At 44.0% G+C, this 16,608-nt stretch overlaps 1 protein-coding gene across 1 annotated transcript in view; it reads left to right on the forward strand.

Annotated features, from left to right (window-relative positions):
• Positions 1-16,608, forward strand: part of Cfap58 (cilia and flagella associated protein 58) — a 112,636-nt gene that overhangs the window by 32,217 nt on the left and 63,811 nt on the right. Inside the window, exons 10-11 of the mRNA XM_005352451.3 lie at positions 12,607-12,768; positions 13,760-13,906. Of these exons, the coding sequence (XP_005352508.1) occupies positions 12,607-12,768; positions 13,760-13,906 (309 nt within the window). The remainder of the gene's footprint in view (positions 1-12,606; positions 12,769-13,759; positions 13,907-16,608) is intronic.

Consider the following 16,608-nt stretch of genomic DNA (forward strand, 5'->3'; position numbering starts at 1 on the left):
GGGGTGGGGGGAGGGGGGACTGGGATGGATGCCAGGGACTGGGGCGACACTCCCAATTTAACAGTCGTTTCAGAAATTGTTGCAATCTCTGTCCAAATCCTAAGCCAAATTCTGTGAGATGATTGTTTTTAATGAAATTCAGGTCAGCAACCCAAACAGCAACTTTTGGAAACCGAACATTCTAACAATACAGTTCACAGATCCAGGGATATTTACATGCTGAGGAGGGATGGCGGGAAAATATTGAGTCTTTGCTGCCCATAATTAAAGCGTTTCTGTAAGGGGAGGAAAGTTTGAGAGCATGATCAAAGCACTGTGATCCATGACATACAACAGTCTCAGATCTGAGCTAACGAGTTCCAAGCATTCGCTCTGGTCCTGCGTTCTGTGGCTTTCACAGTGCCAAGGGTGTGCGCATGCTCAGAACCAAGGCTGCAAGGTGTGCCACAGGCAAGCGCTACCGGAAACACCTGGGGTTCGTGGCGCCTTTGATTTCTAATTACATTTTAAAGATTTTTTTTACGTGTGCGTTTTGCCTGCCTGCATGCATGTGTACCACGTGCAACTCTGGTGCCTGAGGAGGCCAGAAGAGAGCATTGGATCCACTTGAATTGGAGTTATGGATGGTTGTGAGCCACCATGTGCCTGCTGACGATTGAACCTAGGTCTTCTGTAAGAGCAACAAGTACTTTAAACCCTGGTTACTGTGCTTTCAGAGACGTTTAAGCGTGTTGCCCCGCCCCCACCCTCACCCTTGGCATCCCTCACGGGTTTATTCTGCAGTTTTGGAAGGGAGTCAGGAACAGAGGCCCAGGGATGGGGTGGGAGCTCAGAAAGGCGCTATCAGGCTAAGAGAAACTGGATGAAAGACTCAACCTTTTTTTTTCTCCCCATAACAAACAAAAGGTTGACTTCTACAGCCCTGTGAACCCGTTTTTCTGCTTGTCAGTCAAACCCGCAGTGAATTGCAGAGTGCTGACTAACGCACTTGAATGTTTAGGCTTTGTTTTGCTGATTGTTGCTTGAGTGAATTCTCAGAGATGATAAAGGGACAGTCACCAACACTTGGATTGCAGACACAGAGGGGAAGCAAGCGCCGGAAATAGGAAATGGGCTTTCCCCCACTGAAAACAAAGTGAGATTTACAGAGGCAGGCTGAGGAGCGCTAGCGTAGTGCTGCAGCCCGCCCTGGCAGGTCCCCAAAGACACCTGCACTCCGGAGCCCGAGCCTCGGGAGCGCTGCACGTTTCACTTCTGACAAATGGCTGACTGGTTCCCCTACTCTGGGAGGACGCATTGCAGGTTCAGAGGTGGGAAATACAGTCTAGGCTCCATATTAGCTTTTGTTTCCATCCGCCTGCCCTACAGAAAATAATCCCTGCATGTCTGGTACACAGCGACAGAGATCTGTTCTTTCTTAGGTGAACACCCTATGAGGGTCAACTTCAGACCGGCAAAGCAGGAGGATCCCGGAGGGAGGGATTCTCTGGTCGTTTGACCCAGTGACCCCTGGGATTCTCTCCAGCTTCAGCTGGCAGATCAGGGGTGGGGCTTGTCCACTCATATTGCACCCCGCGTACCTGACATCCTGGATCGGGTCTGGATGCACCTATTGGGAGCCCTGTGGGGTGAGGCCGTGCAGGTACTTGAATGTGAGAAATCAAGGATTAGAACTTCTCCCTGTGTGGAGAGCCATCTCTCTCTCTGCTCCAGGCTGCCATCACCTCACCCGAGCAGAGATAAACCCCTAAGAATTCCTCAGCAGCTTTTGTTAATATTTAACTTTTTGTTTGACACAGGGTCATACTGTGAGGCACAGGATGGCCTTGGATTCAAGATCCTCCTGCCTCAGCTTCCATGGTGTTCAGATTACAGATGTACATCAACCATATCCCTCCCCCTTGACTTTTTTATTTCCTGTCTTTCTCAGCTGTCACCTGCCAGCTCCCTGGATAAGGCTTCCTTATGATGTTCACAGCACACACAGTCCATGAAGAAAACCCAGGGTCTTCTGTTCCTAGGAATCAGGGCTAGAATGTACTAACACAGGGATGCGGGCTCCCTGGACTCTCGCTGCCATGCTGGGAATGGAAAGAACCAATGTACAAGCCTCATGCATAGTACAACAGCTGGGGTATTCTGACCTGTGCAGCGGAGTCCAAGTTCTTTGTTCTGTCTAGAAAGTTATCTTGTCTCTTCGCTGCATGGAGAGCTCCTATGCATCCACGAGACTTAGCTCAGCTGCCAGGTCAAACCTCCTTAGGGAGGAAGGCTCATTTCCTATCTCCTGGGTTTGTTGGTATCTCTGGAATGGTACTTATGGACTTCTAGTATAATTACTTGCTGACTTATTTGTTTTCTCTGCTTTTTAAAGAGAGCTCTTGGGGGGCAATGACGTTACCTCATGCAGCATTTCTTTATTTCCAATCCCCTGGTATGCAGCGGGCACTAAGCAAGTTTTCAGTGGCTAAATGATGAGGGGTTTAAAAAATGCTGCTATAGTTTTTATTTAAGGTGTTATGTTTTTCTCGACTCCCCTGAAAAGGAGGAATATTGGTGTGGAGATTTGCTGTCAGCTGTTTTTCACAGTTTCTAGTGCTTGAAGTGGATGGAGTTGTACAATCTCACCCAAGCAATTTCAGTATACGTTCTTAAAATATTGTTTACCGGTTACAGCATTTCTGTCCCTTGCTTTATTTATCTTCCAGCATATGTGGATGCACAGCACACCCTTGTTTCCACGCACGCAAAGCTCTGTTCCACACCTTCCATTTGTAAGGCATTAGGAACTAAGACCAGGGTTTGAGACACGGCCATTTGCTAAAGTGAGTCACATACTCCAGCCTGCCACCTTGACTTGGGAGCTTCTGTTGTACAAACCACATCTAAGGAGAAATAAGGAATGGAAAGAGTTTTATAAAAGAATGTTCCTCATGGTATAATTTAGACTAATGAAAAATAGAGAGCAGTACCCTGAAAGGTTAAATAAATTGCGTTGTGCTTATCTGATAAAATATTGAGAAGCTGTTGTGCATAAATATTAAAAATAAATATTAAAAATGGGAAGCATGTGCATCATATGACTGTGATAATAATACAGAATTATGCAAATGGTATAACTCCAATTTTATCTATGCACACAAAAGGGCTGGAGGCGTTTATTTTGGGGATGGTTGTGAGGATTAAATGAGATCATACTTTTAAGGTGTTTGGAAACTTGTAGCCACATGGCGAGATGAGTACTGTATCAGCTCTCCAGCAAACACATCTGTTTGACAGATAATCCAGGGCTTGTCTTCACAGTAGTATTTGAGTAGCGCTATCCTCAACCTATTAAACGCCCACAAGGTACAGACAGGAGACTAAGACAGGCAAGAGTTTTAAAGCCAACAGAGGTGAATTGGAAAAGACCTAGACCTCCACTCATGGGTTCTTCAGTTTGCCTCATCAGATAGATGACCCAAGAGGAGCTGGAAAGACAGCCCAGCATCTCTCCCTGCTAATCTCCCATGACAGGGCTGGTGCCACCTATCAGCGTCACTCTGAGCATTAGCCAGCATTAGTCAGGGAGCAGAATGAGCGGGAGGAATGTCTCATGTGGTTACAGGGGTGGAAGACTCCTACAGTCTTCCATCTTAGGCTGGAGGCCCGGGAAAGCTGGGGTGTACATCAGTTTGTACTTGAAGGCCCCAAACCAGGGAGATGAGGGTGGAAATCCCAGTGTCGACTTCCTTCAAAGAGCACAACAGGACACATCTGGTGCCTGGTTTCTGCTAATGGGAAAATAGTCCATGTTTGGTGAAGCCCCTGATGTTGACATTCGTATGAAAAGTACAGTTGAATTGGCCAGAATGAAGGGACATAAGAAAAGCCACAGGGTTCACGCCTTTAATCCTGGCACTCAGAAGGCAGAGGCAGAAGATATAGGCCAGCCTGCCCTACAAAGTGAGTTCCAGGGCAGTGAGGGCTACACACAGAGAAACACTGTCTTAAAAAACAAAACAAAACAAAATAACAAACCAAAAGGAAAAGTGACAGGCATGGGGGGGAGTTTGGGGTGCAGACAGCAATGGGAGGAGGTAGGAGAGACCACGAGGAGGATGGGTACAGGCATCAGCAGTGACAAGCAGAGTCTTGGTTCTTCTGGAACAGACAGCAGGAGGTAGTTGCCAGGGAGGAAGACCATTTCTAGGAACAGAGATGCCAGTTTGGGTTTTAAGATCTTCCCTGAGAGCAGGGCGGTGGTGGCACATGCCTTTAATCCCAGCACTCGGGAGGCAGAGGCAGGCGGATCTCTGTGAGTTTGAGGCCAGCCTGGCAGCCTGGTCTACAAGAGCTAGTTCCAGGACAGGAACCAAAAAGCTACGGAGAAACCCTGTCTCGAAAAATCCAAAAAAAAAAAAAAAAAAAAAAAAAAAGATTCTCCCTGAGCTCTGAAGGACAAACCCTCAGTGACATCTGCAGTGTTAACCCTGTGACTTAATGACCCTTGGCAGGGGCAGATAGAACTATGAGAAATGCAGAGACTTTTCTAGAAAAGCAGCATCATGCATAAGAGACAAAATGCCAATTGAGATTCCCAAAAGGGTTGGAATTTGGAAACCATAGTAGCCATGTAATTAATTCCTTCACAAACTTACTAGGAAATATTGGGAGGATGAGGATGTGGGGTTTCCTAGTACTCAGAATGGGGAGTCCAGGAATCTCAGTGACTTTTCTATTATGGTGACAAAATGCAGCGGCCCAGGCATCTTATAAAATAAAGTGTTTGATTGGGCTTGTGGTTTTCAGAGGGTTAGAGCACATGATGGCAAGTGAAGGCATGGCAGCAGGAAGAGGTGAGAGATTCTGTCTTAACACACACAAACACACACACACACACACACACAGGCATAGGGAAACATCAAAGTCTATCCTCAGTGACACACTTCCGCCAACAAGACCACACCCCCTAATCCTCCCCAAACAGTTCCACCAGCTGAGGGCTATGTATTCAAACATAAGAGCCTACGGGGACCATTCCCTTTCAAACTATCACACCAGGCTTGTGGGTATTATTAAGGACAGAGTTACCTCCCTAGGATATAGGACCATCACCAGGGGTATGAATTGAAGAAAGCATCACCTTGAGGAGAAAACAAAGACGAGATAAAAACAAAGAGATGGTTACAAGAATTAACAGCTGCATAGAAACTAAAAGCCAAGCCGCCATTCCAAATCCATAGCAGATTTCGGATCTGCACTAAAGATAGAAAAACTGAAGTCCTGGGAAAGGAAATGGACTCAGCAACATCGACACAAACTTGATTCTCCTAGAATGCAAGCAAAAGACAAAGGGTCATAATTCTCCAAGTCAGGAGATGAAGAGGACAGGGAGTAGAAACCAAGTTTCAGAGAGGCAGTCTCTGATGGCAGAAGTAAGTCCCAAATCCAAGCTGTGCTGGGAAACCTCATCTAGAGAGATGTGTGTGCTGACCCACCATGCTCCAGGGAAGAGCAGTAATGAGGCTCTGGAAGAAAGCTCCTACGAGTGTGTGGTGTGTCTACAGCGACGAAGAAAAGTGCTCTGAGATTCCAGGCAAGAAATGTGCAGGAACCGCATTTTTCCATATTTCAAAACTGGAGCAAGAGTGGAAAATCTGTGAATATATCGCTAGTGATCGTCTCGGGGTGGGTGGGGAGACACTGTTTTTCAGTTTCTTCTGTTCTTCTTAAGACTTCTTAAGACGTTTGCATTAGCCACTTTCCTCACTGCTGTGATGAAATACTTGGCACAACCATCTTAAGGAGAGAGGAGATCATTTAGGTTCACAGTATGAGAGTGCTGTCTATCATGGTGAGGAAGTCATGGAAGCAGACATGAAGAGAGACTGTTGACACTGTGTTTGCAGACAAAAGCAAGCATGGTGCTTCTCAGTTTGCTTCTTTTTATTCAGTCCAGGACCCTAGCCCAGGGAATGATACTCACTTTTACAGCGAGTCTTCCTATTTTAATTAATCCAGTCTGGAAAATCCCTTACAGAAATGCTGGAGGTTTATTTTCTAAGTGATTCTAGATCTTGTCAAGTTGGTAATACATTTTAACTATCTTCTGAGAGCATATTATTTTAGTATCCCATGTAAAACCCAAACAGGCAAACAACAAGAGCAAAAAAGCAGTGGGGTCTTGGAGATGGCATGGTCAGATCTTAGTTTGAAGCTTCCACATCGGTGTAAGTGGATGAAATCTTGAGTGTTTCTAGAATGTAAACAAAGATGAAGGATCATAATTCTCCAAGTCAGGAGAGGAAGACAGAGATAGAAGCCAACAAACAGCCATCATTGTGTTTGCCTGCTACCATAGTGCTGGGGTTGCCAAGGCAAGAATATGTCTGGATGCTTTCTGGCTACCCAGTCTAGATGAATCAGTAATCTCCAGGATCAGTGAGAGACTATGGCACAAAAAGAAAATTAGAATGGAGAAATGGTTGAAGAAGACATCAGAACTGACGTGTTTCCTCTATGTGTCAATGTGTATGATCCTGCTTACACATGTACAAGTAAAAAATAATAAAACATCTTTCCCTTCCCCCAAGGACCAATACGATTCCATTTTCAGTAAAGTGCTTCTTTAAAAGTGACCTTTACTGTTTTGGGATTCAGTTTCCCTTCTGGTTCTTAAGGAGATCTGTGTTGTCCTACATAGTGGTCCTGTCTGCCTCAATGTACTCACTGAGTTCTCCAGGACAAGCATCATTCAGTTTTGAGGTCTTCCCGAGTTGTTTGCTAAACAGGTACTCATCTACTTTCTGAAAGAATGAATGAAAAGGATAATAGGGCATTCATATGAGCAGATCAAAAACTCACTTTTAAGAGTCTGGATTACATTATTCTTCAGTAATGTATTTATAATACTTGACACTAGGGGTCTACTGTGCCTAAAAATTCATGTGAAATATGCCACCCTCCTGGGTGATCAGATCTGAATTTTCTTCAGCACCTGCAGCTCTAAGTGACACCCAGAGAGTCTCCTCTTCTGTCTGGGCTATCTGGGTTGTCTGGGCTGCAAACCCAACATTAATGTTCAGGTTTAGAGAAGGCTAATCCTCAAACTCTAAAATCCCCATAGTATATTTTAGCAATTTAACTTGGCATTTGCAGTGACTGAGAAGAGCCCCCATGATGCTAGAATTGGATGGCTCAGCATCCCAACCCTTTCCTAATGCATTCATCTCTATCAAAATTTGTCATAAATATGTTCCATGTTGTACCAGCGGGAAATCTCAGTGGCATTCACAAATAAGCACTCATTTCTTACTCATAGGACGGTAGTGGACTGGTATAGGCTGGGGTTGCTCGAATATGACTCTGGGATGTGAATTTGGTCCTGGTGAGAGTCACATGTTTATCATCTTTTAATTTATATATGAGTGATGGAAGACATGTACAAGATACTTGACCCTGCAAACTCACTTTTTCTCTCAACTCCCATACTGTCCTGACTTCTCATTGGTTATACAAATCACACGACAGAGTTCAACCTCATTCATGAGGAAAAATATTCCTAAGAATTTGGGGGACAAGGGGATATCTAAGAATTATTAAATAATGTACTTCAGGGTTTCAGCACATATTATACTCATTTTTATTCTCGTCTCTGGAGAGAGATACAACTCCTGATCTCCACACATGTATTCATGACAATGGTACCCCAACACAAGTGTAACATACACACATACACAGACACAAATATTGTTCATGAAATAGATATCTCTATAATAAAATAAAACGCTTCCTTTTGATACTAATTTGCATCTTATATACAGTATGTTGAATTAGGTAGAACCCCAGGGTAGCCATGAGGAAGACATACATAAACTATAAGCTTTCTGTGTCATAGTGAAAGAAACGGACTGCACATCACTCTTTCCCCACCGAATGGGACTTAATTCCAATGAAAATCCAATGGATTTGTTAAGTACTTGTACTAGATACACATGACACAGTATCATCCGTCATAATGACAGGTTAGCATTTATTTAACGATTGCTGCTATGTGGTAGGCACTGAACAGTACGCCACAAATGCATATTATCTCACTGAAACGCAATACAGATATAGCTCTCCAAGCTTGACGTAGCAAATAAAATATGAAAGTTAGAAAAATCATGACAAATTTGCCCGTGGCTGGTGAAGACGGGGGCAGCAGAAGAACACAGATGCTGAGACAGAGGGATGTGTCTGGGAAGCGGACTGTACTAATGTCTCATCATACACAGGCAGAGGCAGAGGTCCACGTTCTCCTCCAGCCTCAGCCCATGCCATGTCTTGTCCGTGCTGCCGTTTTCCAGCTCTTCCTGCTGATTTTTATTTCACCCTTATTTCTGTTGGCAGGTTGTTTTTAACAGGAAGAGTAACGGTAGGAGAGGCTTACAGTGAGGGCTCTACCCCGTTCTGCACTGCTGCCATTTTCTGTGCTCCTCCGGAGGGGCCTGCAGATGCTGGGGGGCTCTAATTCTCTCTCTGTAATAGAAACTATTAGACTTGAATGCGTTTGACCTCAGGAGTTGGAGAACCTGAAAGTGGGATCAGTTCGTTAGGCTACAGCTTCAGAGCTCCCCACCTCCTCTCTAATACCTCATTTTAATAGGGATCAGCTCGATGATGAGAAGCTGGGCTGTGGCATCACATTCCAACACGTCAGATACATTTTGGGGTTATGAACTTCTATGGGACATTGGTTTAAATGCTTTGCATTAGACTAAATTGAGTCTAAATGCTTAGAAATAAATCGACTTGCAGATTCTCTTTTCCCTTAGCTTCAGTACTTGCTGTTTCTTCGTTGTCACTTAAATGCCTCTCATCCTCTTGGTATGGTGATGGATTCCTGACTCTTGGCTTCAGGAGCCTAGAAGTGAACTTGCGATTCTGTGCACTGTTGTGTGCAGAAAGATGGCCCTGCTTCTTGGATGCTAAAGAAAGAAAGAAAGAAAGAAAGAAATGTCCTTGCCAGCATAGTTGCTCTGGAGCTTTATTCTGTCTGTGCAAAGGATCATTCTTGTTATAACATCTCTCAAAGTGATTGAACAAGCAATTTTTTCCATTCTCTGATGCACTGTTAGATATTCTGAATGCTGATGACACTGCTCAGAGCAGTTTTGGTCTTTTCATTTCACTGACCCCGTGAGAGTGATGTCTATTCTGTAAAGAGGCAAAATTTCAGGCTAATTTAGTGCCTGCCTGCCTGCCAGTCTGCCTGCCTTTCTTTCTGTCCTTTCTTCCTTCCTTCCCTCCCTCCCTCCCTTCCTTCCTTCCCTTCCTTCCTGCCCTCTCTCCCTCCTCTCCCTCCCTCTTTCTCTTTTTCATACTTACAATCAGATAACAGATCCACTGATGAGTACCTTATTTAGATTTTATGTTTCTTCTTAACATTTATTTTAATTACCAGGTTGATATCTTTCAAAGCAGCCTACTGTTCTGTTAAGAGTCCAACTCTGAAGATTTCAGCAGTGCTGGATGAAGGAATAGATTTTTTTTTTACTCCTCGTATCCACACACCTCTCCCAGACACACATCTTGCTTCCCGAAGCCCCAACAAACCATCCAAGTCACTCCCCTGAGTCTGCACATATTTTTAGCACATTTTTCTGTCTGCATCAACTGAATGATAGCAGTAAATAACAAAAACAATGGCAGGTACTTATCAAATGCTTTGCGTAACTCTTAATTATATGCAGCTAATTCTTATTTTATATAATTATAATGGTAGAGGCTATGATTGTGTCTTCTTTGTGTCTAGATCTAGGAAAAGCTGCTACCCATGCACTTATGGAATTCTGGGGTGACGGTGATAGTCATTGCTTTACTGATGAACTCACTGCTTTCACAGTGATTGTGTACAACGTGAGTTTTGGGGTGGGAGGGTTGAATACTCAGAACAAGAGGCAGTTCTCATTAATTATAAAGCTGCTAACATTATCTGCTTAGATAAGATATGTGAGTCTGTCTTCAGAATTTATCCAGTGGCTTTCCAGTGTATGTCTTAATCACTGATTTCAACCGTTCATTTAGTATCCATTCTGTAGTGGGGTCACTCACTGGAGATAAGCTGGAGGGCGGGAAATGTGTCTTGTTCCTCTTTGTAATTTAGATCATGCTTTTACAGGGCCTGTCATAGTCAGGTCTTCAGTCTGTGTTCTTTGAGCGAATGACCAAAGAGGCAAGGGAGTGAAGGAATCTGTGAGTGAGTCAATGAATAGGTGAGTGGATTAATAGGGGTGAGAATGAATGAATGGGTAGGGGTGTGAATGAATGAATGAACAGATAGGGATGTGAATGAATGGATAGAGATATGAATGAATGAATGAATGGATAGGGATGTGAATGAATGAACAGAAAGGCATTTCATTTGCTTTCTGAAACTAGCAGGTACCCAAATGCTAAAATTGAACAGAAATGCTGCAGGCCTATACCACTTAAAAATCCATAGGTAGGATCCTAAATGAAAATTTAACAGACCAAATTCAATAACACATTCAAGGAATCATCTAGTCTGTCCAAAGAGGGTTTCTTCTAGAACTGCCAAGGTAGTTTCCTATTAAAGAAAGTGGTGCTGGTGGTGTGGGAATGTGAAGTGTTGCAACCGTTTTGGAAAGCAATCTAGCAATATGTATTAAAGTTAAAAATATATATATGTCTTTTGAGCCAGGTATTCCACTCCTGGGAATCTGTTTCCCAGAAGCAAGAGCGCCAAAGTATGAGAATCCTTGTACAAAATGGTCATTGCAGCCTGGCTCCTGGTAGCAAAAAGTGGTCAGGTAGTTAACTGTGTGATGGTTCGCGCATGCGTGCTGCAGGATATTCAAGAGGATGACTTAGAGCTAGTTAGTACGGTTTCCTTAAGGTAGCCGCGGGGAAGTTTGTACAGAAAGATGTCTAAAGAATGAGAATGAGCCCCCAAGCAAGGAATATGAAGGGAAGGAAATCCATGGGCTGCAGACCTGCTAGTTGAACCACTTGGAAGTATTACTCCCTTTGACCTCAGTTTTCCGGATTATAGGACCCCAGTGACAATTAGATGTATTAAAGCACGTAAAGTGCCATGGCCGTAGAGATAACCGACAGCTGTGAGTTATTGTCGCAGCCTCGTTTGTTGTTTGTTTGTAGCCCTGAGGAGAAAATCAGAATTCAAGGAAGAGCAGGAGACAGACGCACCCAGTTGTTGGCCTCCTTATGTATTGTGGAGACAAGGGGCTGCCGTGGGATGAAGGGCGAGGGGGCTCGTGTAAAGAAAGAAGTGCTCACTTCACGTTTATGAATTGAATTGAGACTATGGCATGTGGGACTATCATAGAGAAGCTCGTTACTTTGAAAAGAGAACTTTGTTATTCAGTATATGAAATGAATTGTTCCTGGAAGAACACTGGGGCCTTGTGTGTGCCGAAGGCCCTTAGCAGAGCGTAGTAGAGCCTGGTGTCACTTTAGCTGTCTGTAAGGAGATCTCAGAAGGTGCTTACATATTTTAAACAACGGGCCTGATGGGAAAATACTACAAAGGGGCTGGTTGAAAAAATGCATTTTCTGGAACTACTAATTCCACGCTGGCAGATAAGTGGGCTGGGGGCGGGGAAGAAAGTGTCTACAGTCAAAAAACTTGGTAACATGTTGGTCACAAGCAGCACATGCCTGGACCACAGGACCATGAGCCTGGCAAAAGAGTGTGGTCCTTTCTCACCTTTAGGCTCTGGAAAATGCTGCTTCCTCAGAGGAACCTTCTAGACTCATGCTATTCAAGGATGTCCCCATCCTTCCGTCTTCTGCCACCTCACCCCCTTACTGTCAGTTCTCATCACTGAAAGTTCACTAGAATGTCGCAATGTCTTAAAATTTTTGTCTCTTCATGTGCTAGTGTTATTTACATTGTAATTTAATGGCTTGTTGTCAGTCTGCCAAAGTCTTCAAAAGGCATTTAAAAAATAACTTTTCCTTTAGAGTCAGTTTCTGTGGCCATTGCAGCAGAGTCATGATTAGGGAATTTCTCTTTCATGGACAGGTTATGGGGAGGAATTCCAGATCACACTGGGGTCTCAGGCCCCTGTTTCTCATCTTTGTGAAGGCGATGTGGCCTCTTGTCCTATCTGGAAGTGTTGTGTGCATAGTCCATTGTAGTTTTATGACGTCTACCTAGATCACCTAATGAAAAGGACTTGGCATTAGCAAGACAGAGTTTAATGGCTATCCACAAAGGTCACTTTGCAAAACCCGTCACAGTGAATTTGAGAGAGAGTTCTTGTAACAACTTCCTAGCTCTGCATGTTAAGATCTTAAATTCAGGGCCTCCCTGCCATATTTTTGTATGTGGTGCATAGTAGACATTTCCAAAACGGAAATGCTTCCCTACTTATGATCTTAGAAAATAACTGTGTTAAGCCTTTAAATTCGAGCATTAGTGCCGTGTATGTAAAATCTGCTCTTCACTTTTGTGCTGTGCAGACGCGATGATAGTCACCAACTTTCTGAGTGCTGGCATCTCTAGCAGCTACTCTTAGATAAAAACCCTCATCTCTCCCAAACCCATAAGCACAGATGGGCTTTTTAACTGTGTTCAAATACTTTCTTCTCCCCCAGGTCCTTGCAAACATGGAAGACATTAAAGTCCGTGAAATACAGATTTTTGACTACAGGAAGAAAATTGCTGAATCAGAGACTAAACTAAAGCAGCAACAAAACCTATATGAAGCCGTGAGGTCAGACAGGAACCTGTACAGCAAAAACTTGGTGGAGGCTCAGGTAAACAGTGTTTGTGTCCTTACCTGGTAGATATTCAGGTAAACAGTGTGTGTGTGTGTGTGTGTGTGTGTGTGTGTGTGTATGTGTGTGTGTGTGTCCTTACCTGGTGGAGGCTCAGGTAAACAGTGTGTGTGTCCTTACCTGGTAGAGGCTCAGGTAAACGGTGTTCATGTCCTTACCTGGTAGATATTCAGGTAAACAGTGTGTGTGTGTGTGTGTGTCCTTACCTGGTGGAGGCTCAGGTAAACAGTGTGTGTTCTTACCTGGTGGAGACTTGGGTAAACAGTATGTGTGTCCTTACCTGGTGGAGACTCAGGTAAACAGTGTGTGTGTCTTTACATTTTGATTTCTCTCTACCCTAGGTTTAAAGAACTTCCTATTACTCTAAGGGCAGTGTTAGGCAATACTAAGGAACCCTGCTCCATCTGCATGAATTACTATCAGTTTCTACACACTGTCAAGTTGCGGGAAATGGGAGTGACAGAACTCAACAGCCCACAGAGAGTGCAGCCTCATTTACATTGCTATATAGGATTGCTGCTGTTACCTCAGGTTTTAGATTGGTTGTTAGCTGCCAAGACTTAGAGTGCAGTTGAATATATTCCTTCTTGTTTAAACTGCAGTCCTGGCTTTGGTATCTCTTTTACGATGATTTTTGTGCTTCTAACTTCTTTAATCAAAGGAGATAATGTTCGTGTGTGTGTGTGTGTGTGTGTGTGTGTGTGTGTGTGTGTGTGTATGTATGTGTGTGTGTGTGTGTTTGAGCATCTGTGCTACATAGTGCACTGTTTATATGTTGTGTGTCTCCTGAGACTCTTCCGTGTCATTGCTAGAAGGTACTTTGATGTTGATGGACACAAGAGACAAAGGAATAGCCTAGTCAGGGTTAGTCAGGTGCTGTTTTGAGAGCGCTCTTAAATAAATATTGAACTTCCATGCAGAGGATGGTGTCTGTCTGGTTTCCAAACCTTTCTCCCTTCCTTTTGGTTAGGATGAAATAACAGAGATGAAGAGAAAGTTAAAGATCATGACGCATCAAGTGGACCAGCTGAAAGAAGAGATCTCCGCCAAGGAGTCGGCGCTAGTGAAGCTGCACCTGGAGCAACAGCGCATCGAAAAGGAGAAGGAAACCCTGAAGGTACTGGGCTAAGGGCAGGCGCTCTGGGCTGGCATCTTCCTGGCGGATGCAATTCCTGCTCACCAGAAGCACCAAGGGGCAAGGAGAGCAACCAGGAATGGTTACCTGTAGCCTCAGTTGCTAAGATCCGGAGGCCACCCACACCAGGTGCTGGGAAGATTACCTTTGCCATCTCGGCCTTGGTCTCCTCACAAATATTGGTCCCGGTCCAGTGGGGGAGGAGAGTGGCAGATGCCCGTGGCTCCTAGCTCATTTATGACCAATATGCCTCAGTGGAAGAGAAGCTCACATGTTGGTAGTGCCCAGGAAGTCTTCGACTTTATAGGTTACCTACCACCCATTTGCATTCACAACCCATGACGAGCCCTGTGTTCATACCCAACACACCCCAGATTCCACTCTGGGCTTTCAATAAGATGCTATTTGTCTGTCTGCCCCTAATTGCCACTCCTTTGTGTGCAGGTGACTTTTCTGTCTGCAGTGTTGTTACCTACCATGTGCTAGAGCGTTTCCATCTCTTGGTTTGCTGGGACCAGGTTCATGATTGACTTTGTATCTGGGGTTCTCGACCTTTGTAGCTTCTCCTTCCGGAAACACCTCTTTCCACAGACCTTACAAAAACACATTTGTTTATTTATTTGCTTTTAAAAATGATTCTGGGGGTGAACTCAGGCCCTTGTACATCCAAGACATTCTATTTTTGAGCTATATCCAGTCCTTGGGTTTTTGAGACAGGGTCTTCCTAAGTAGCTCAGGCTGGCCTCGAACTCGTGAGCCTCTGGCCTGTTCTACTACTTCCCCTCCTCCTCTTCCTTCTCTTCTTCAAAAGAAATTTATTTATTTATTTTACATCCCAGTCACAGTTCCCCTCCCTCCTTCCATGCTCCCTCTGTTCTACTCCTCCTGTTTCTGTTTAGGAAAGGGCACATCTCCCATGAGTATCAACACAACATGGCATATCAAGTTGCAGCAAGACTAAGTATCTCCCCATGTATGAAGCTGAGAAAGGTGACCCAGTATGAGAAGTAGGGTCCCAAAAGCCAGTAAAAGAGTCAGAGACAGCCCCTGTTCCCACTGTTAGGAGTCCCACAGGAAGGCCAAGCTACACAACTGTAACATATATGCCTAGGTCAGTCCCACGTAGGCTCCCTGGTTGTTGGTTCAGTCTCTGGGAGCCCCTTTGAGCCCATGTTAGTTGATTCTGTGAGTATTCTCATGATGTCCTTGACCTCTCTAGCTCCTACAATCCTTTCTCCTCATGTCTAAGATTCCCCAAACTCTAACTACTGTTTAGGTGTAGGTCTGTATCTGTTTCCACCAGTTACTGGTTGACACCTCCCTGATGACAATTGGGTTAGGCCCCAATGTGGTCACTGGAGTTGACCAAACCACTATGTGTACTTCTTTAGTGCTGGGATTATAGGCAGGTACCTCCACATCCTAACAGACAAGCCCTTTAAACCTATTAGTTTAGAACACTCACATACATTAAGATGATATGAGATAGAGTGCCCCTTCTTTCTCACCTGGCCAAGGGACTGAAGTGAGGAACATCTAAGAGGGCAACGGAATTTTTGTGTAAACAATCTATATGCACAATCCTTAAGGATGTATAAGATCCACCTGTATCTTTAGAGCGTGTCAGAGGCATGTAACATGATGAATAGAAACCCAGAGACAGAAACTAGTTCAACCTGAAGGTCAGAAAAGCAAAACAGCCAGCCACTGGCTCTTACCTCTACCTCAGTCCGAAGTGGCAATACTGCCTCCAGGAATCTCAGAATGAGACTGCGTGAGAGCTGTCTCTTCTCCTCTTATATTCCTCCCTAGGGCTGGGGTTAAAGGCATGCACCAATACTGCCCAATTTCTATGGCAAACTAGTGTGGCTACTGGGATTAAAGGTGTGTGTCACCACTGCCTAGTCTGTAAGGTTGATCATCAGTGCAACTGCGTTACTCTCTGACCTTCAGGCAAGCTTTATTTATTAAAATACAAATGAATTACTACAAAGGCCGAGTGCCATAATTTCTGCAAACAGTGGCTTTCAAAGATAGACATTGTCTTGTGTGCGTGCATGCAGTACCATGCAGGTTTAATGCCACATTTCCTTGATTCAAGGATGCCATAGTCTGAAATATGTACTCTTAATTTAATAACAGCCTTGACACTCTAATGATAGGTTTTCATGGAAATGGAACTGTTGCATTAAATTAATTTAAGACACACTCAGTATGAGAGACATTAAACTATGGCAAAAGTGTCTTTATAAAAAGAATGTGGTAATAGATATATTTATTTAGGACTCTATCCCCATCACTCCAGCTCATGAAAAAGCATGGAGAATTCTTCATGCAAGCTTACTGATATATAAAGAACTTTACAAATTTTGAAACTATTCTGCATTCGTTCTTATTCTTATTCTTGTTCTTATTCTTGTTCAAAAGTTGTTTAGCTGGGGGACGGTTTGTTTTATCCCAGAGTCACTAGCAGGATGGGGTTTAGTTACTGTTGAACAAACTGGAAAAATCTCATTATAAACCCCGCTGCACCAGGGGCCTCTTGGACCACATTAGCAAGGCTTCAGTGTAATAAACTTTGCTAATTGGTATATCATCTCTTTCTCCTGGAGGAGGCACCGATTCTCATCTCTGCTTCCCAAGTGATGCCCAATTCTGAAGATTAATCATAGTGAAGTCCAAGT

The sequence above is a fragment of the Microtus ochrogaster genome, chromosome 8, assembly GCF_000317375.1.
Source record: "Microtus ochrogaster isolate Prairie Vole_2 chromosome 8, MicOch1.0, whole genome shotgun sequence".
NCBI lineage: Eukaryota > Metazoa > Chordata > Mammalia > Rodentia > Cricetidae > Microtus > Microtus ochrogaster.